The sequence below is a fragment of the Carassius carassius genome, chromosome 37 (assembly GCF_963082965.1).
Source record: "Carassius carassius chromosome 37, fCarCar2.1, whole genome shotgun sequence".
Classification (NCBI taxonomy): domain Eukaryota; kingdom Metazoa; phylum Chordata; class Actinopteri; order Cypriniformes; family Cyprinidae; genus Carassius; species Carassius carassius.
The window spans coordinates 19,598,939-19,614,483 of record NC_081791.1 but is presented as its reverse complement, the minus strand read 5'-3'; the positions used below and the strand labels follow the sequence as shown (position 1 = coordinate 19,614,483).

General features: G+C 37.9%; 1 protein-coding gene across 3 annotated transcripts in view; it reads right to left on the bottom strand.

Moving 5' to 3' along the window:
• LOC132118300 (peroxisomal membrane protein PEX14-like) overlaps nt 1–15,545 on the bottom strand; it is a 70,432-nt gene that overhangs the window by 29,701 nt on the left and 25,186 nt on the right. The window contains exons 3-4 of one of the 3 annotated variants that reach the window (XM_059528049.1): nt 14,353–14,437; nt 1,460–1,579 (exon numbers count right to left, since the gene is read on the bottom strand). In XM_059528049.1, the coding sequence (XP_059384032.1) occupies nt 1,460–1,579; nt 14,353–14,437 (205 nt within the window). Of the gene's footprint in view, nt 1–1,459; nt 1,580–2,036; nt 2,537–14,352; nt 14,438–15,545 lie in introns of those variants that run through there. The other 2 variants (XM_059528051.1, XM_059528050.1) reach the window with 2 other exon arrangements.

The following is a 15,545-nucleotide window of genomic DNA, read 5'->3' as shown; positions in this document are numbered from 1 at the left end:
AATCAGAGCTCTCACCCTCGCCAACGTCCCCGATGCAGATTAAACATGTTGAATCGGGCAAAATGCCACCGATGTAAGCCCAAGGAGAGCCGACGAGTGGAACACATTGAACAAACTAGCGCGATCGTCACTCGCCGTCGGCCCGTTGGGCTTGGTGTGTCCTGGACTATAGGATCAAACCTGTTTGAAGACTGAAGCTCAGTTCTGCTGAATGAAGGTGACATTCTACACCAGAAAGTACATCAAAAATAAAAACTTCCATTTTAAGAACTTCTGACAACATAGCTTTTTGTATCAATGGTAAACACCACGTTAACCGAAGTGTCCTTGCGGGAGCATGGCGTGCAGGACACGCATGATGGCAGCTTGGGTGATTTCAGAGTCCTTGAGCTTAGCTGGTGGCCCTGACCAATCTCCTACTTCAACTCGAGGTCCAAACGGAGGTCCTTCTTTCACATGGGTAGCCCCTCCACCTCTACTTTCCACTCCTGTTTTTTATTTGGTCACTTAAGGTGTGAGCATGGCCTCCATTCCCCTTTTTTCCAATCTCTGTTCAAATTTATTGGGTTCAGAAAAGGCCCTACTGTCCTTCTGCTGCTTGAAAATAGAGATCAGAGTATCCATTACTCCGACAGAGATGGATGCGGGTCCAGACGCATCGTCCCCATAACAAGGACATCAAAGAGTGGGACCCCCTCTTTCCAACCTGACCCCCGCGAAGATCTCCTCACTCTCCCCTCATTATGCCATTCTCTCACAGCCATTTTGATATAAAACCCCCCACTCTAGTGGGGCTGAAGCCTAACTACATGGCCATCCCATCAACATCGCTTTCATTACAAAACATGAGATGGCGGGGAGTCAAGGACAGGGTGGCAATAAATGAGGGTGGAATACATCTGGAATCATTGTCATACAGGTTAAGCATTATGCGAACTTCATTCAGGATTGGTAAATCAGCGGCCGGCCCGGAGCTCATAACCCACGGAGGTAATAAAGATACCGGCTGCAGAAAGGCCCTTGGTGGGCCAACCAACCAGAGATCGTCGTAACAGTGTTGGACATCATATCGCAAGGCCGTGCCAGAATTAATTACATGCCTACGCAAATGGGATGCTCCATGCAACTCATTTCCTTTAAAAACCACTCGTCTAAGATAATAGTTATGTTCGGATGCTTATAAAAATATCAGCACAATATTTCAAGGTATTCCACACAGTTGGCCTGTTTTGAATTGATGCACGGGCGAAGGTTCAAACAAGATTACGGGAGCACAGAGGAGAATGGAGGACTCATTTAATATAGTCACGCACCATTTGGTAGAGAAAATCTACTATACTAGACTATAGAGTCATGTTTAAGGAGCACATGGGCTGCAAAAACATACAGCGGGTGGGCAAGTGGAAGGGTTATAGGGTAGACCCCCTATCCTACTAAAATCGACTGTGGTAATACTCACTGTTTGGGGCCAGTGGAACAGGGTGAGCGATGTGCGTGGGCCCTGAAACAGCTACAGTGAGCGGCTCCTCTGTACTACCGGACCGCTGGATGGCCAGGGCGACCTCCTCATCAGTCAGACCTACATGGAGAGAGGGTGGAATGACATTAAACACATCAACAAATACTTATGCAATTGATATAATAAATATTTTTATTAAATACCTGCCATTACTTTTGTATCTGACGGTGCTATCTGATACTGAGTGATAGGCAAAGGAAAAAACTTTATTAGTGAGACAATTGTAAGTAAAAATGTTGGAGAAACCCAAATAATTCCAAAATTATTTGTAACCTTTCATCTCTGAGAATTCAAGAATCAGTGCCTTGTCCCTCACAAGATTGAAGGCACGATTCTATTGAATGAAAATGTCTGAAAACTCCAGAAATAACTTGAAAAACTGTGTAATATGAGAGGAAAAAGTGATGATATTAAGTTGAAGTGTCTCCTTGACTGTCCTTTGGAACCTGCAAATAGATCTAAACATTAAAACTCTCGCTAAACTGGGTTAATAGCACTATAGGCAGCAGATATATACCAGGAGAAGCAGCTCTGGAGGTCCAAAGCTCTGAGCTCTTCTCCATTACAGATCGTCAGATCTCAAGAACACAGCCTGTCCATTTCCTGCTGCTATATTTCCCCAGGTAGAGCTCAGCGGAACCCCAGACAGATAAAATGCATTATTTTAATTTCTTCATTGTAATGTAAATGTATTACATAATTTTGCAAATGCCAATATAATTTAATCTTCAGATCTTTTTTAATGATTTTAGTGGTGATTAAATTGCATAGAGGTCCCTGATGGAAAATGAGGGGGAAAAAAATCTAATATTAATATTTCCTTTTGTGGAATAAAAAGCTGCTTTATTTCCAACACTGCACGCAGTCATTGGTCTGCATCTTGTCTTGATTGAACGACTCTAAGCAGGCCTAAACAGAGCGGCGATGGAGTAGACGGCAACAAGAGCCCGGAGAAATACTGGTAAAAGAAAGACAGAGGCGAAAAAAGCCTGTTAGTGGAATGTACTTATGCTTTGACATTTAATGAAGACATAAAAGCGGGAAAACATTATGGGCTTCCTCTACAATTGGCACATAAAACCCAAATGCTTTAACATCTCCATTTAGAGCCAATGGTTTAAAAAGGCTCCAGTTTCTATTAAACTGTAAGTTACACATATCATTTAATAAATCTACTGTATCCTGCAACACACACACACTCCCTCTGACCTTTGTTTGTCCACAGTAGACTGGAGTGTGTCACGTCTGTCATTGCGTATTTAGTCTCTCCCGCGCGCACTCTTGCTCTGTTTACTGGAGATATCCCCTTGGGCATTGCGCTACTCTATTCCACATGCTTTCATACGGCACGGCTGCCTGCCAGAGAGCCAAAAGGCTGAGCTTTGCTCCAAATTGAGCTGTTTAAAGAGCAGACAGCAAGCTGTTTTTGCGCTGTAATACACACATCATAAATGTGGCAAATGCCAGTGCCACATGTGCTTAAATAGAGCAGAGAAAGCTGGGAGCTTGGCAGAGAACAGAGTCTGAGCCTGTTCAGCCCTGTCTGCTGTCTGCTGGGTATGAAATCACAGTCACACTTCATAGAGCCACACTAACAACACTGCAAAACAATACAGGAGCACACAAACGCAGCAGAGGTAGGGATGCATGGTTTATCGCACCATTTTATTGCTGAGTTTCATGGATTTCCAGTAAAAGTTTCTGTGTGAGAGTTTAATTACAGCAATTAATCATGTAAAAATGTTACCTTTTTTTAAAGAAAAGTTAATGATGAATAAAAATCATTGAAAAAAATGTAGTGGTGAGAGGGCAAAAATAGATAGCAAAAAAAAAGCTTGTTGTCCAGAGTTAAAAAATATTAATAATTAATTTGTTTTGACAGATCATATGTGTTTATATCCATAAGAAAAATAATTAGTGGCTACAGACAAATAGTGGCCTTTATAAAACATGACTGATCATCAAAACATATGCATATTAGTATTTTATTAACACTTTTTTTATTCTTTGTTTTTTCTTATTTTTATTTCTTGCTTTTTTGTTTGACTGTAGAATTATTTATAATATGTATGTTATTCCTCCGTCCTTGATTGTTTGTTCTAATGATATTCTTTTGCTTATATTTGAAATGCTATAAAAAGTTGATCACAAAAAAAAATGCATATTAGAATGATTTCCGAAGGATCGTGTGACACTAAAAACTGGAGTAATGGCTGCAGTAGCTTTGCCATCACAGAAATAAATTCGATCTTATAATACAATTATAAAATAGTTTCTGTATTTCTGATGTATTTTTGGTGAGCATAAAAGACTTTATGGCACAGATCTTTCTATATATAACCATATTCTCCCTTACTTGTCAAGAATGACATTAACAATTTTTATACCACCACCCATGTAGCTGATTTTACCTCTCTTGCAGAAACCTCTAAGTTGAGGTCAAAGTTAAAAGGAGGGCAGGTTCTGTGGGGTTTGAAACGACCCTGAAAAAATGTTGAATAATTTAAGGCAAATATTGGTCATCCTGTCTTGCATGGCATTCAAAGTGCCAGGAAGCAGCCATGGCCATGTGCTGAGCTGGTGCAGTCAGCCTGTACTGTCCAATAAGCAATAATGTGTCCCTGGACTCCCTATTCATCTGACCACACCAGACTGCATGGTGGCAGACTATTGAATGAGACTTGGAGGCCCCCCTCTCATTTCCTCCCACTCACCTCGCCGTAAAGACGCTCTCAGGAAGTTCACATTTTCGTGAGTTCACCTCTAAGGATCTAATGAACAAATATGTACATATTCGTAACGTCATTTGAATTCTTAAGTAGCACCCCCCGTGCAACTACAAAGGGGCCTGGCGCGCATCCCAATAAGATGCATGCAAATTCATTAACGCTTTTGCTTTTCTTTCGGGTTTTCGGACTCACTCAGCTGTTTTGTCTCCTCTGATGCCTTTATTACAAAGAAAATAGGGCGACAAATGAAAGACCTTTGAGATCCAATTTAAAAGAAGGAGAACAAGAGTGAATTTTACATATAAAAGGAAAAGGACACAGAAAGGAAACATGAAATTTATAACAGTTTCCGAAACCTGTGGAATGACCCCTCGGACCTCCATTTCAGATCGACCTGATTTTTTTTTTGACATAAATTACATCTAATGACGACACCGTAAAAAAGAACAATAATGGAAAGCTATTCTGTATTTCATTATACTGTATTATTTGGTGCACCTGATACACGCAGAGCCTGTTTATGAGTCACCATATTAGCAGATGCTCAGTCGAAGCATTTGCTGTGACCTTGCCATTCTCATTGGGGCATGAAATTACGGTGGTGGCACTGCGATATTACAGCTATAAATACTGTAAACTGCATATCTGGGCTACGTTTTCTATTGTCTTTCAACATAAACCTGATCGGTATTTATTTAAAGGAAAACCCATTGCTCTCTGTATTATTTATGGCTCTATTTTCTGGGCTCTCATTTTCAGGATGTTTTTTTTTTCTCCACCCTTTTTTTTTTTTTAAAGAGTGATGAGGCGACTCATCCAGCCATAAAGTGCGGTTCTCCAATTTTGGCACTTGTGAACTTCATAGGGTAAGAACAAGCTCACAGGGACAATTATAAAATTGCTTACTGAACGGCTGTTAAAGGTGGCCGCTCTTTTTTTCAGCAGCCCAACAAGGCTTGATCAAAATCGCTTTGTGAATATTGCTTATTATTAAAATAATACCAGATTGAACATGACGAAAAATACTTAAGGTCGTAAAGATGGAGGTCACCGAGAGCGTTTCTTTGCGATTTCACATGTCAAGTCCATGTCCCACAAGATTGCATGCCTTAAATAATGACCGCTCTCATAGCGTATTCATTTATGTATTAAAAAAAAAGAGGAGGACTCTGGTCATTTTCCTGCTTTATCGCCTTCTCCTGATGACAAAGTGAAAAGCTGCTGGCCTAGGTGGCGCCGTGGAGTAATTTATAACCACATCAATCCCTTTGTCTTCTATGCAGGCCTTGGTCATTGCTATTCCTGTCCAAGAGGTGAGTCGCATCACCTTACTTGCAAACTCTTTCCTATTAATATCAGGGATGATGAACCATTTCTTTAACTTCATGACGTGAGCGGTATTACACCTGCAGTGCACCAGTGTCCCTCATGGCTTTTTAAGCATAATGAAATGACTACAGGAAGAACACTAGTGAGGTCAAAGATCCGGACACCGAACTCAGCGGCTTGTGTCACACCAGACGTCCACATGCAGGCTCACTGGAAGCTTCTGGGTGAAGCTTGTGACAGGACAGGTAGACAAGGGAAAATCCATTCTCTGTTGGGAAAACTGAGAAAAAAAATTACTCAACTAAATAAAGGACAGTAAATTCTGTACCGCTGCCAACTAGCAGTCAGCTGAAAAATGCTGCCCGTAGTTTTTTAAGATAACAACGTATCAATGGGCACACTTCATTTTTAGTGATTTCCCCTGAGTGAGAACACAATTTAATGTTGTTCATAATTAAAATGTCATTTATTAGAAACAATACTCTGTTGCGAATGTGGGTATGCTTAACTACGTTGTCATGTGCACACATAACACAGACAGTGAGGGGCCGTTCACACAAAATGCATTTTTTTATATTCCTTTTATATTTTCCTTTGTTTTTGAATGTTAAGTTGTGATAAACAGAGACATTTCATTATTATGTTGACATCTCAAATCTTTTGAAATGTCTTGTGCAAAAATGTAATGAGACCTTCCATTTTTTCCCCATTCCACTTCTTGCATATCATGTATTTAAAAATATATATATATATCGACAAAGATATCATCTTTTTTTTCCCCAAGTCAGTATTGAGCAAAAGTAATAATTTGTGATCCAGCGAATCAGTAATTAGAGTGTTTTAAAATGATAACTCAAGAATTTAAGATTGATTCGTCAAAGTGGTTTTGGCTGATTGATAAAAAAATACCAGATTTTAAGGGTCAAAGGTTTACAATTCAGCATACTGTAAAATGAAAACTAAGCTGCAACAAAATGCGCAGTAAATTTAGCAATGCTGCATTCGTAAAACTGATTTGTACTGATTCGTAAAACACTGGTGTATCAAATTTTTTACCAAACACTGGTGATCAAATGTATCACAATGCTTAATATTTTTTATAAAATGTATTAAATAACAACAATAACAATAATAAAAATATAAAAATAGTTAAATAATAAATAAAATAAAAAAATTATTAAATACAAATTTTAAATACAATATTTATTAAATACAATTATTTTTAAATAAATTAATAAAATATTTAATACATCCAAGATGGAACTGATGAGGGGAAAAATATTATATGGAATAGTATCTGAACAGTCACCTGAACACTAAAAACTGATTATAACTGACAACTAAGGAAAATTCAGTATCTCAGAAAATAAGAATATTACTTAAGATCAATACAAAGAAAAGATTTTTAGAAATCTTGGCCAACTAAAAAGTATGAACATGAAAAGTATGAGCATGTACAGCACTCAATACTTAGTTGGGCTCCTTTTGCCTGAATTACTGCAACAATGCGGCATGGCATGGAGTCGATCAGTCTGTGGCACTGCTCAGGTGTTATGAGAGCCCAGGTTGCTCTGATAGTGGCCTTCAGCTCTTCTGCATTCTTGGGTCTGGCATATCGCATCTTCCTCTTCACAGTACTCCATAGATTTTCTATGGGGTTAAGGTCAGGCGAGTTTGCTGGCCAATTAAGAACAGGGATACCATGGTATTTAAACCAGGTACTGGTAGCTTTGGCATTGTGTGCAGGTGCCAAGTCCTGTTGGAAAATGAAATCTGCATCTCCAAAAAGTTGGTCAGCAGCAGGAAGCATGAAGAGCTCTAAAACTTCCTGGTATACGGCTTCATTGACCTTGGACCTCAGAAAACACAGTGGACCAACACCAGCAGATGACATGGCACCCCAAACCATCACTAACTGTGGAAACTTTACACTGGACCTCAAGCAACGTGTACTGTGTGCTTCTCCTCTCTTCCTCCAGACTATGGGACACTGATTTCCAAAGGAAATGCTAAATTTACTTTCATCAGAGAACATAACTTAGTACCACTTAGCAGCAGTCCAGTCCTTTTTGAAGTGAGACGCTTCTGACGCTGCCTGTTGTTCAAGAGTGGCTTGACACAAGGAATGCGACAGCTGAAACCCATGTCATGCATACATCTGTGCGTAGTGGTTCTTGAAGCACTGACTCCAGCTGCAGTCCACTCTATGTGAATATCCACCAAATTTTTGAATGGGTTTTGTTTCATAATCCTCTCCAGGGTGAGGTTATCCCTATTGCCTTTACACTTTTTTTCTACCATATCTTTTCTTTCCCTTCGCCTCTCTATTAATGTGCTTGGACACAGAGCTCTGTGAACAGCCAGCCTCTTTTGCAATGACCTTTTGTGTCTTGCCCTCCTTGTACTTGGTGTCAATGGTCGTCTTTTGGACAACGGTCAAGTCAGCAGTCTTCCCCATGATTGTGTAGTCTACAGAACTAGACTGAGAGACCATTTAAAGGCTTTGCAGGTGTTTTGAGTTAATTAGCTGTTTAGAGTGTGGCACCAGGTGTCTTCGATATTGAACCTTTTCACAATATTCAAATTTTCTGATACTGAATTTGGGATTTTCCATAGTTGTCAGTTATAAACATCAAAATTAAAAGAAATAAACATTAGAACTATCAGTCTGTATGTAATGAATGAGTATAATATACAAGTTTCACTTTTTGAATGGAATTAGTGAAATAAATCAACTTTTTGATGATATTCTAATTATATATATATATATATATATATATATATATATATATATATATATATATATATATATATATATATATATATATATATATATATATAAAGTAAATTGATATTACTAACCCACATTCTATTGTACACCTAATTGAAAAAATCAACAAATGTGAAATAGAGACATAACTGTCTGAAAACACGCAAAGAAATACTTCTTCAGAGACCTTCCTCAATATAACAATTTTGGGAATTATGGGTAAAATGTTACACACCAAAGCAATGATTACATTTTGGTCAATTTCTGCAACAGTGCTCTTTACTCATCTCACACTTCACAACAATACACCGCTCTTTCCTGTTTCCATCGCATCAAATGTCTCAAGCTATAAAACCAACCAATATCAAACTAAATGCAGTTATAAAATAACAGCTTCTAGCCTATATTCCCCATACTGCTTCAGTTTGATAGGAAGCAGCTGGATGAGTCTATTTTTCACCCACAATATTGATTGCTTTTACTTTAAACCTCTGCTTAAGGACAGTACATACACTTAGCGCAAGCCTAGATAATAAGTACATAAACACCCACATTTAGAAAGCCCAATCAAAGAGTGATGTAATGATGAGGGGTGTGTCGGGGGATCAGTAATTCACAATTTACACTGTAAAATGACCTGCTTAGAAAACATTAGCTCATATCTCTGAATGCTTACCGAGACCAATCACATTCCCCTTGAAAAGAGAGGGAGACAGAAATACTGAGAGAGAGAAAGAGGTGGAAATCATGGAGGTATCCTTCAGCATGGATTAGAGTATAACGGCATGTAAATAATACGTGTAGGAGAGATTGTTGTGTAAAGACGCTGCAACATGTAATCAAAGTGCTTCCTATTTTCCCCTTCATCAGCTGCCCGCCACTATGGCTGCTTGCTGCAGGAATCCAATTTAACTTCCCACTCCACCAGAAGATAGCATTGTTTTATTTTATGGGGGCTTTGACATTTCTCACCGTTAATATAGAGCAAAACTGGAAAAATATTTACATAAATTTGACATTAAACTGCTTTAGAGATTAAGATGGATGTATATTTAGGTGTCTTTGTTTGGGGGGAGGTGACCTGACCTGAAATCTGATCTCTGATCTTTGTAACATCCATAATGCTCCTCTCATTTACTTAAATCTTGACAGACAGATCGACAACACCACCTTATAGTAAGAACACATACTAAATATCAACCAGGAATCAACCAGGAAGATTTTTATGTTGTTTTGTTTAACATATAAACAGAAATTTATAATAAATAAAGTACATAATATAATGTCTTCTTTTCAAAATAAATTATCTGTTGGTAACAGCTTGTGTAGTTATGAATTACGATAATGTCCTATCAAATAAAGATAAAAACATCCCAAAAAATAAATGTTGTTATACATTTTCATAGATCATTTATAAAATCCATATTTATGCAATTTTAGGTACCTTAAGTAAATAAAACTTAACTTTTAAGGAAATAAAACATAATAATAGTTGCATTTAGGCAATTTGTGTGGATGGAGGTCAATTTCTGCAACAGTGCTCTTTACTCATCTCACACTTTACAATAAATACACCGCTCTTTCCTATTTCCATCGTATCAAATGTCTCAAGCTATAAAACCAACCAATATCAAACTAAATGCAGTTATAAAATAACAGCTTCTTGCCTATATTCCCCATACTGCTTCAGTTTGATAGGAAGCAGCTGGATGAGTCTATTTTTCACCCACAGTATTGATTGCTTTTAGTTTAAAAGTGACTCATTGTAATAATGCCGCTTTAATAAAATTAAAGATAATGCTAAATTATATCCAGTATAATGAGAGTTAAAAGGAACACATTTCTGGTTTGGGGTTGACGAAGGGGTACTTGAGGCTTACTGATAGGGCTGAGGGTGTACTGTACATAAACAAGACAACAAACATCAGGGGAAAAAAAACATTATAAAAGCATTTATCAGTAACAAAAGCTGTATTTGCATATGAAATGCAGTGCAAGATAATTGAAGCACAAATGGTTTAATGAAAAACTACAGTGTGGATTAGACAAAACTCAAGATATGAGTACATCAACAATTGCTATTGAAGAATTTGTGCCTGCATTTAGCAGTTATTACAATGATCTTGCAGTAATTAACAGGTATTAGTGAAAATTAAAGGTCACCTTCATAACCACTGATCCGTCATTTCGGCTAGCGCGTTTAAGGCACGCTTTAATATGAACGACGTTAATCAAATTAAACTTTCGAGCAAACTCCAGGAATGGCACGGAAAACACTGCTGGAACAACACACAGAGCAGCACGTTCAAATTGCTTCTGTGAGCTCAGCAGGGCACTGGGAAAATGGTAAATTTCAGGAGAAATTTAATAAGGAGAAATTGGCTTAAGATTACTCAGCACTTTGCTTCTAGATTAGTCTCCCTCCTACCCTTCAAATTGCACGAGTTGCTTTCAGAGTGATACAACATTGTGACATAATTACATTGTTGAAGGTGAGGCTCAGTAGAAATGGCTCTGTGCTGACACAAGATGATTTTCCAGCACATGCAGATTTAGAGACGGCTCACTTTAAAGCCTGCGCTTCTCTGCCATTTGAAGGACCAGGCAAAACGAAAAACCGCTTGCATGTTGACAAAACGTTGCTGATTGCGATCCACAATTAAATCAAAAGAGTCGTTGTGACTTTAATCCAAAAGCCGTCCTTAAACTGCAGGCGTTATGAACTGTACCTACGCACAAATCATTCCTAAATCATACAGGCTTAATTAAGCCGTCTGATTGATGGTCTGATCGTCCCATCGGGAACGTCCATTGAGAGGATATTGAATAGTTGTCTATTGCAATGTTTTACATATTTTCATAACTATGTGACAAGCGGCAATATCGCAGCAAAGTCGTCCTCGGGGTGGAAGCAGCTGCGTCCTACCCAAAATTACATGAGCGAGCAGAGGAAACGAAAGAAATGAAACTTGAAGCGTTGATGATAACTCGTCGGCTGTGGTTGTAAACAGCTGTGTGCTTTGAGTTCTATCAATAACCTCTCGGTTACACGGGTCTGTAATTAAAAGGCTAGTGACCTGGAAATAGTGTTCTCGTTCGAAGATCTCCAAATGTCTGTATAAAAAATACAACATCAAATTAGAATAGCAATAGCACGAGGCCGAGTCTTCCAGCTATGGATCTATTGATGTTCAAACACACCCTGGGGGCACATTGCCATGATAGTCCTGAGTTCACCGTGTTCCCCATTACAACCTGGTTTCAATGTTCGGAGAGGTCAAAGTCAATCTAAATATACATTATATACACATACAAAACCGATACATGTATGTAAGAATTATAAATAATACAAACACACGAGGGTCCAAATGACTGTGAACATCAGGATTTATATAAAATTGGGAAATTCTTGCAGCTTAAATAGCATTAAAGCAAAAAGAGGACACATCAAATTGTAATAAATTTTAAAAAATCCATGTTCATTTTTCCCCTTAAATTGTTATGCTAATAAAATAAAAGTAATTTAATAAAAAACAGCATGTAAAGATTTGAAAAATATGATTTTAAGGCTTTTTAAAAATAATGTTATTTCTATAATTGTATTAATAATAATTTATACATTATTGTTTATTGATATATTTATTTATCTATTAGTTTATTTGTAATTTAATAAAAAATGTTTTGTCTATAATTGTATTAATAATGTATCATTAATATAGAATTTGTATATGAATATATTATTATTACTTATATTTATATATTTGTTTTGTTCATTCATTCCAAACTCCATCTCTGAACATGTTTATTATAAATAAATAAATGTATATTTTTTTAGTTTGTTTGTTAGTTAGTCAGTCATATTGTATGTTTGAATAGAGGGAATTGTATATCTTTTTCAGAAAGCATAATGAAATGTCTTCATGTGGATTATAGGAACCCTTTAAACTCTACTGACTTTTAGTTGGCATGGGGGGTTGACTTATTATAAACAGTGGCACACTGGCATATTAATACTTAATGTACCAGTAGACCTCTTTGAGAGATCCATGTGAGCCGCCAAACACGCTTGCTACAAAAAACAGATACGATACATATCACTCAAAACCTGCAAATCCCTGGATCTGGATACAATTTCACATTCATGTTCAAAAGAACCACATTTCATCATAAACATACAGCATATTAAGCCGCATAACCCAGCTGTGAATTATAAATGAAGATGATCTACTGCTAACGAGAAGCACTGACCGAGGAAAATGCTAAAGATATTGAGACGTCATAATAGGCCACTGATGTGAACAACAGCAGCCGGCAACTATGGATTTTATCTCTAGTTACCTACACCGGTCATGGAGCTATTAGGCTCGCTTTCCTCTGCTGCTCTACTAGCACCATCGTAGGCCAAATCCACCTGCCTTTACCATTAATTAGTCCCGACAGAACAAATTTCATTTTAAATAAGATCTAAAAGGAAAAAAAGCCACGTCAGATAAGCACGGCTGTGCTAAGATTTACAATTATCAATAGCATGCAGAGACAGATGAGTTATCGTGTTATAAAGGACATTGCTGACCTTGCTAAACTTCAATGTAATCAAGATAAAACTAATCTGACCTTTATGAAGGACTATATTTTATTTTTTTTAAATGATATGCATTTCGGCGCCGAAGTGATCGTTATTTTATGTGACTGATTTTAAAGTTTTAAGACCTGCTTGCAAAACACTCAAATAAGCCATAAAGTGAGACAGATTACATTGTGCTTCTCGATTTCCATCACTGCCGCCCCCAAAGTGATTCACTAAAACATCACAATGTCATTTTCAGTGCTGGGTTTTTCAAAAAAATCTCTCGAAAAAGATCAAAATACAGCGTATGGATTGATTTCTATCCAGCACACACTCAGGCCGGTGATCTGATCTGAAAGGGGTTTGTGCTATAGGAGAGATAGTGGTGGGTTATGCATCAAACACACATATTGATTGATACCTAAACTGCTCTGAATTTAGAGTGAATGCATATGTATGCTCACAACACGTTACTTCTCTGGTCGATAAAACTTTCCGATGCATTCCAGTGCTTTAATATTTATGATAACAGCTAAATTAAGTAAAAGCTTTAAAATGCTGGGAGGTAGCATAATTGACAATTCCATTGAAAGTGCAGGAGGGTTTGTCAATATTAATTTTCTGGATCCCAAAGAAGCGTCCCAACTGATAGGTCATTTATCCACACAGCTGGGATCAAGCTCTCTGCAGCCCGATCGACCCTTACCTGACCCTCCAGGGCATGGAACAATGGCCTCGACCTCTGACCTTTAAAAGCGAATGATCTCATCCCGTGAAAATCTTGGGCCAAAGTCAACTGGACTACATTCTGTGCCTAAAGCTGAGGTGTCTTTAAAGGGATAGTTCATCCAAAGAAATGCCAGTTCAGTGTCATTATTTACTCTCCCAAAACCTTTTTTTCTTCTTCAGTCAAACACGTATAGCAGAATTTGCAAGCTGCTCTTAATGGCTGTCAAACAGTGAATAGCAGTGAATTTTCAGCGAATAACAATTTCAGTTTCTTCCATTTTGTCACAAACTTATAATATGGTTTCAGAAGACTTGAAATATAGCCATACCTCACTTAAGCTGCATTTTTGTCAATTTTTGAGCACAACATCATCAGTCCTCCTTTAGTTTTCATTGTAAATGAAAGTAAAAAGAGCAGCGTGAACATTCTTCACAGCTTCTCTTTTTGCATTCTACAGAATAAGTCATGAGAATTTGAAATGACACAAGGATGTTTTTTAACTGATTTAAATTTGGGGGCAAACTGTCCTTTTAACCTAACGCTGCAAAAATGCTATGCCAATTCCACTCATGTTTGAAATGAATAACGAAAGCATTCGGCTGGTTTAATTTAAGGTCAAAGTCTTGGAATTGAGCCATCTCGTATCCATTCCGCCTGTAAAAATGTAACGTTTTACATTAGGTTCTGGAACATGCTGATGACGCTCACCTTTTTTCTTCAAGAACGCTTTTCTGGTTGCCAGGGGGCTTTGACGAACTCGCTGGTTTTGTAGAAACTTGACTGCTGTGGCAATCTGCGAAGAGAGCAAAAAACAAAGACATCGTACATTTGCAGCATGAAATGAGCTCATCAGTGTAATAGAAAGTCATCAGTAAATTAACTTCACTGGAAATGAGAGGAAGACTCAGAAATTCTTGCAAGGCGGCTGAATTATTGTACATTTCCAACTCCCCAAGGTATATCATCAGCCAACAACAGGAACTTATAAAATAGCGCTTCCCTTCACAATAAGTATATGGAGGCCAGACCACCAAACCACTTTAGAGATAAATCTAGGAAATGAGTGAATCAGCAGTTATAAAATTATCCCATCAAGGTTTGCTGAACAAATGGGGTATGGAGTTTAATTTGCCATTATCCTCTTTAAGACAAACTCCTAGCCTTAAGTGAGCAGGGACTGAAAATCTATACTTAATGCTGAAGTGCCCATCTGTATCTAATAACGGCACAATACCTGGCTAAAAACTTCAGCGATTCTTAAAGAAGAAAATGCATTATGATCAAATCACCTAGGCTGCATGTTGTAATGACTGAGTGTTAATGCACTATAAAATTAAATATCATCAGAACACGTGTAGTCGGAAGTGCAGCGCCGCTCCCATCGATTCCATCGTGTTTTCCTTCGAGATGCACCTTGATCTGCCTCTTTAGCTTGCTTCTCCTAGAATTAAAAAAGGGTCTCCTCCTCAAACACCATTATGGCAGGAATTTGAAGTGCGGGCTCTGAAGTGGTGCTTTTAAAGAACAGATAAACATGAAATAACATCTGGAGATAGGGGGGAAACGCACACTCAAGGATAAAGCCGAGCCGCTTCGTTATCGCACCTGTGGTCCCTGTGATTCAATTGTAAAAGTCATCCCTCTAATAGGTTGAAAGGTTTTGATTACTGTTCTTTTTCTTTAAGCGGCAAAAGATAAAAAGTGATTGAGAGCTCTGTCTGTGGTAATCCGTTTTAGGTAATGCATTGCATATACTAAAGACCTGTTTCAATCCAAAAGGATTGCATTCTGAAAATAGGCTGAGAAGAATGTGTAATAGTCAGGCCAGCTGTATAATTCTGTGGCGACAAATCAAGACAGAGTGAGTCGGGGACCCGGTTTTCCTCTCAAAAACACATCAT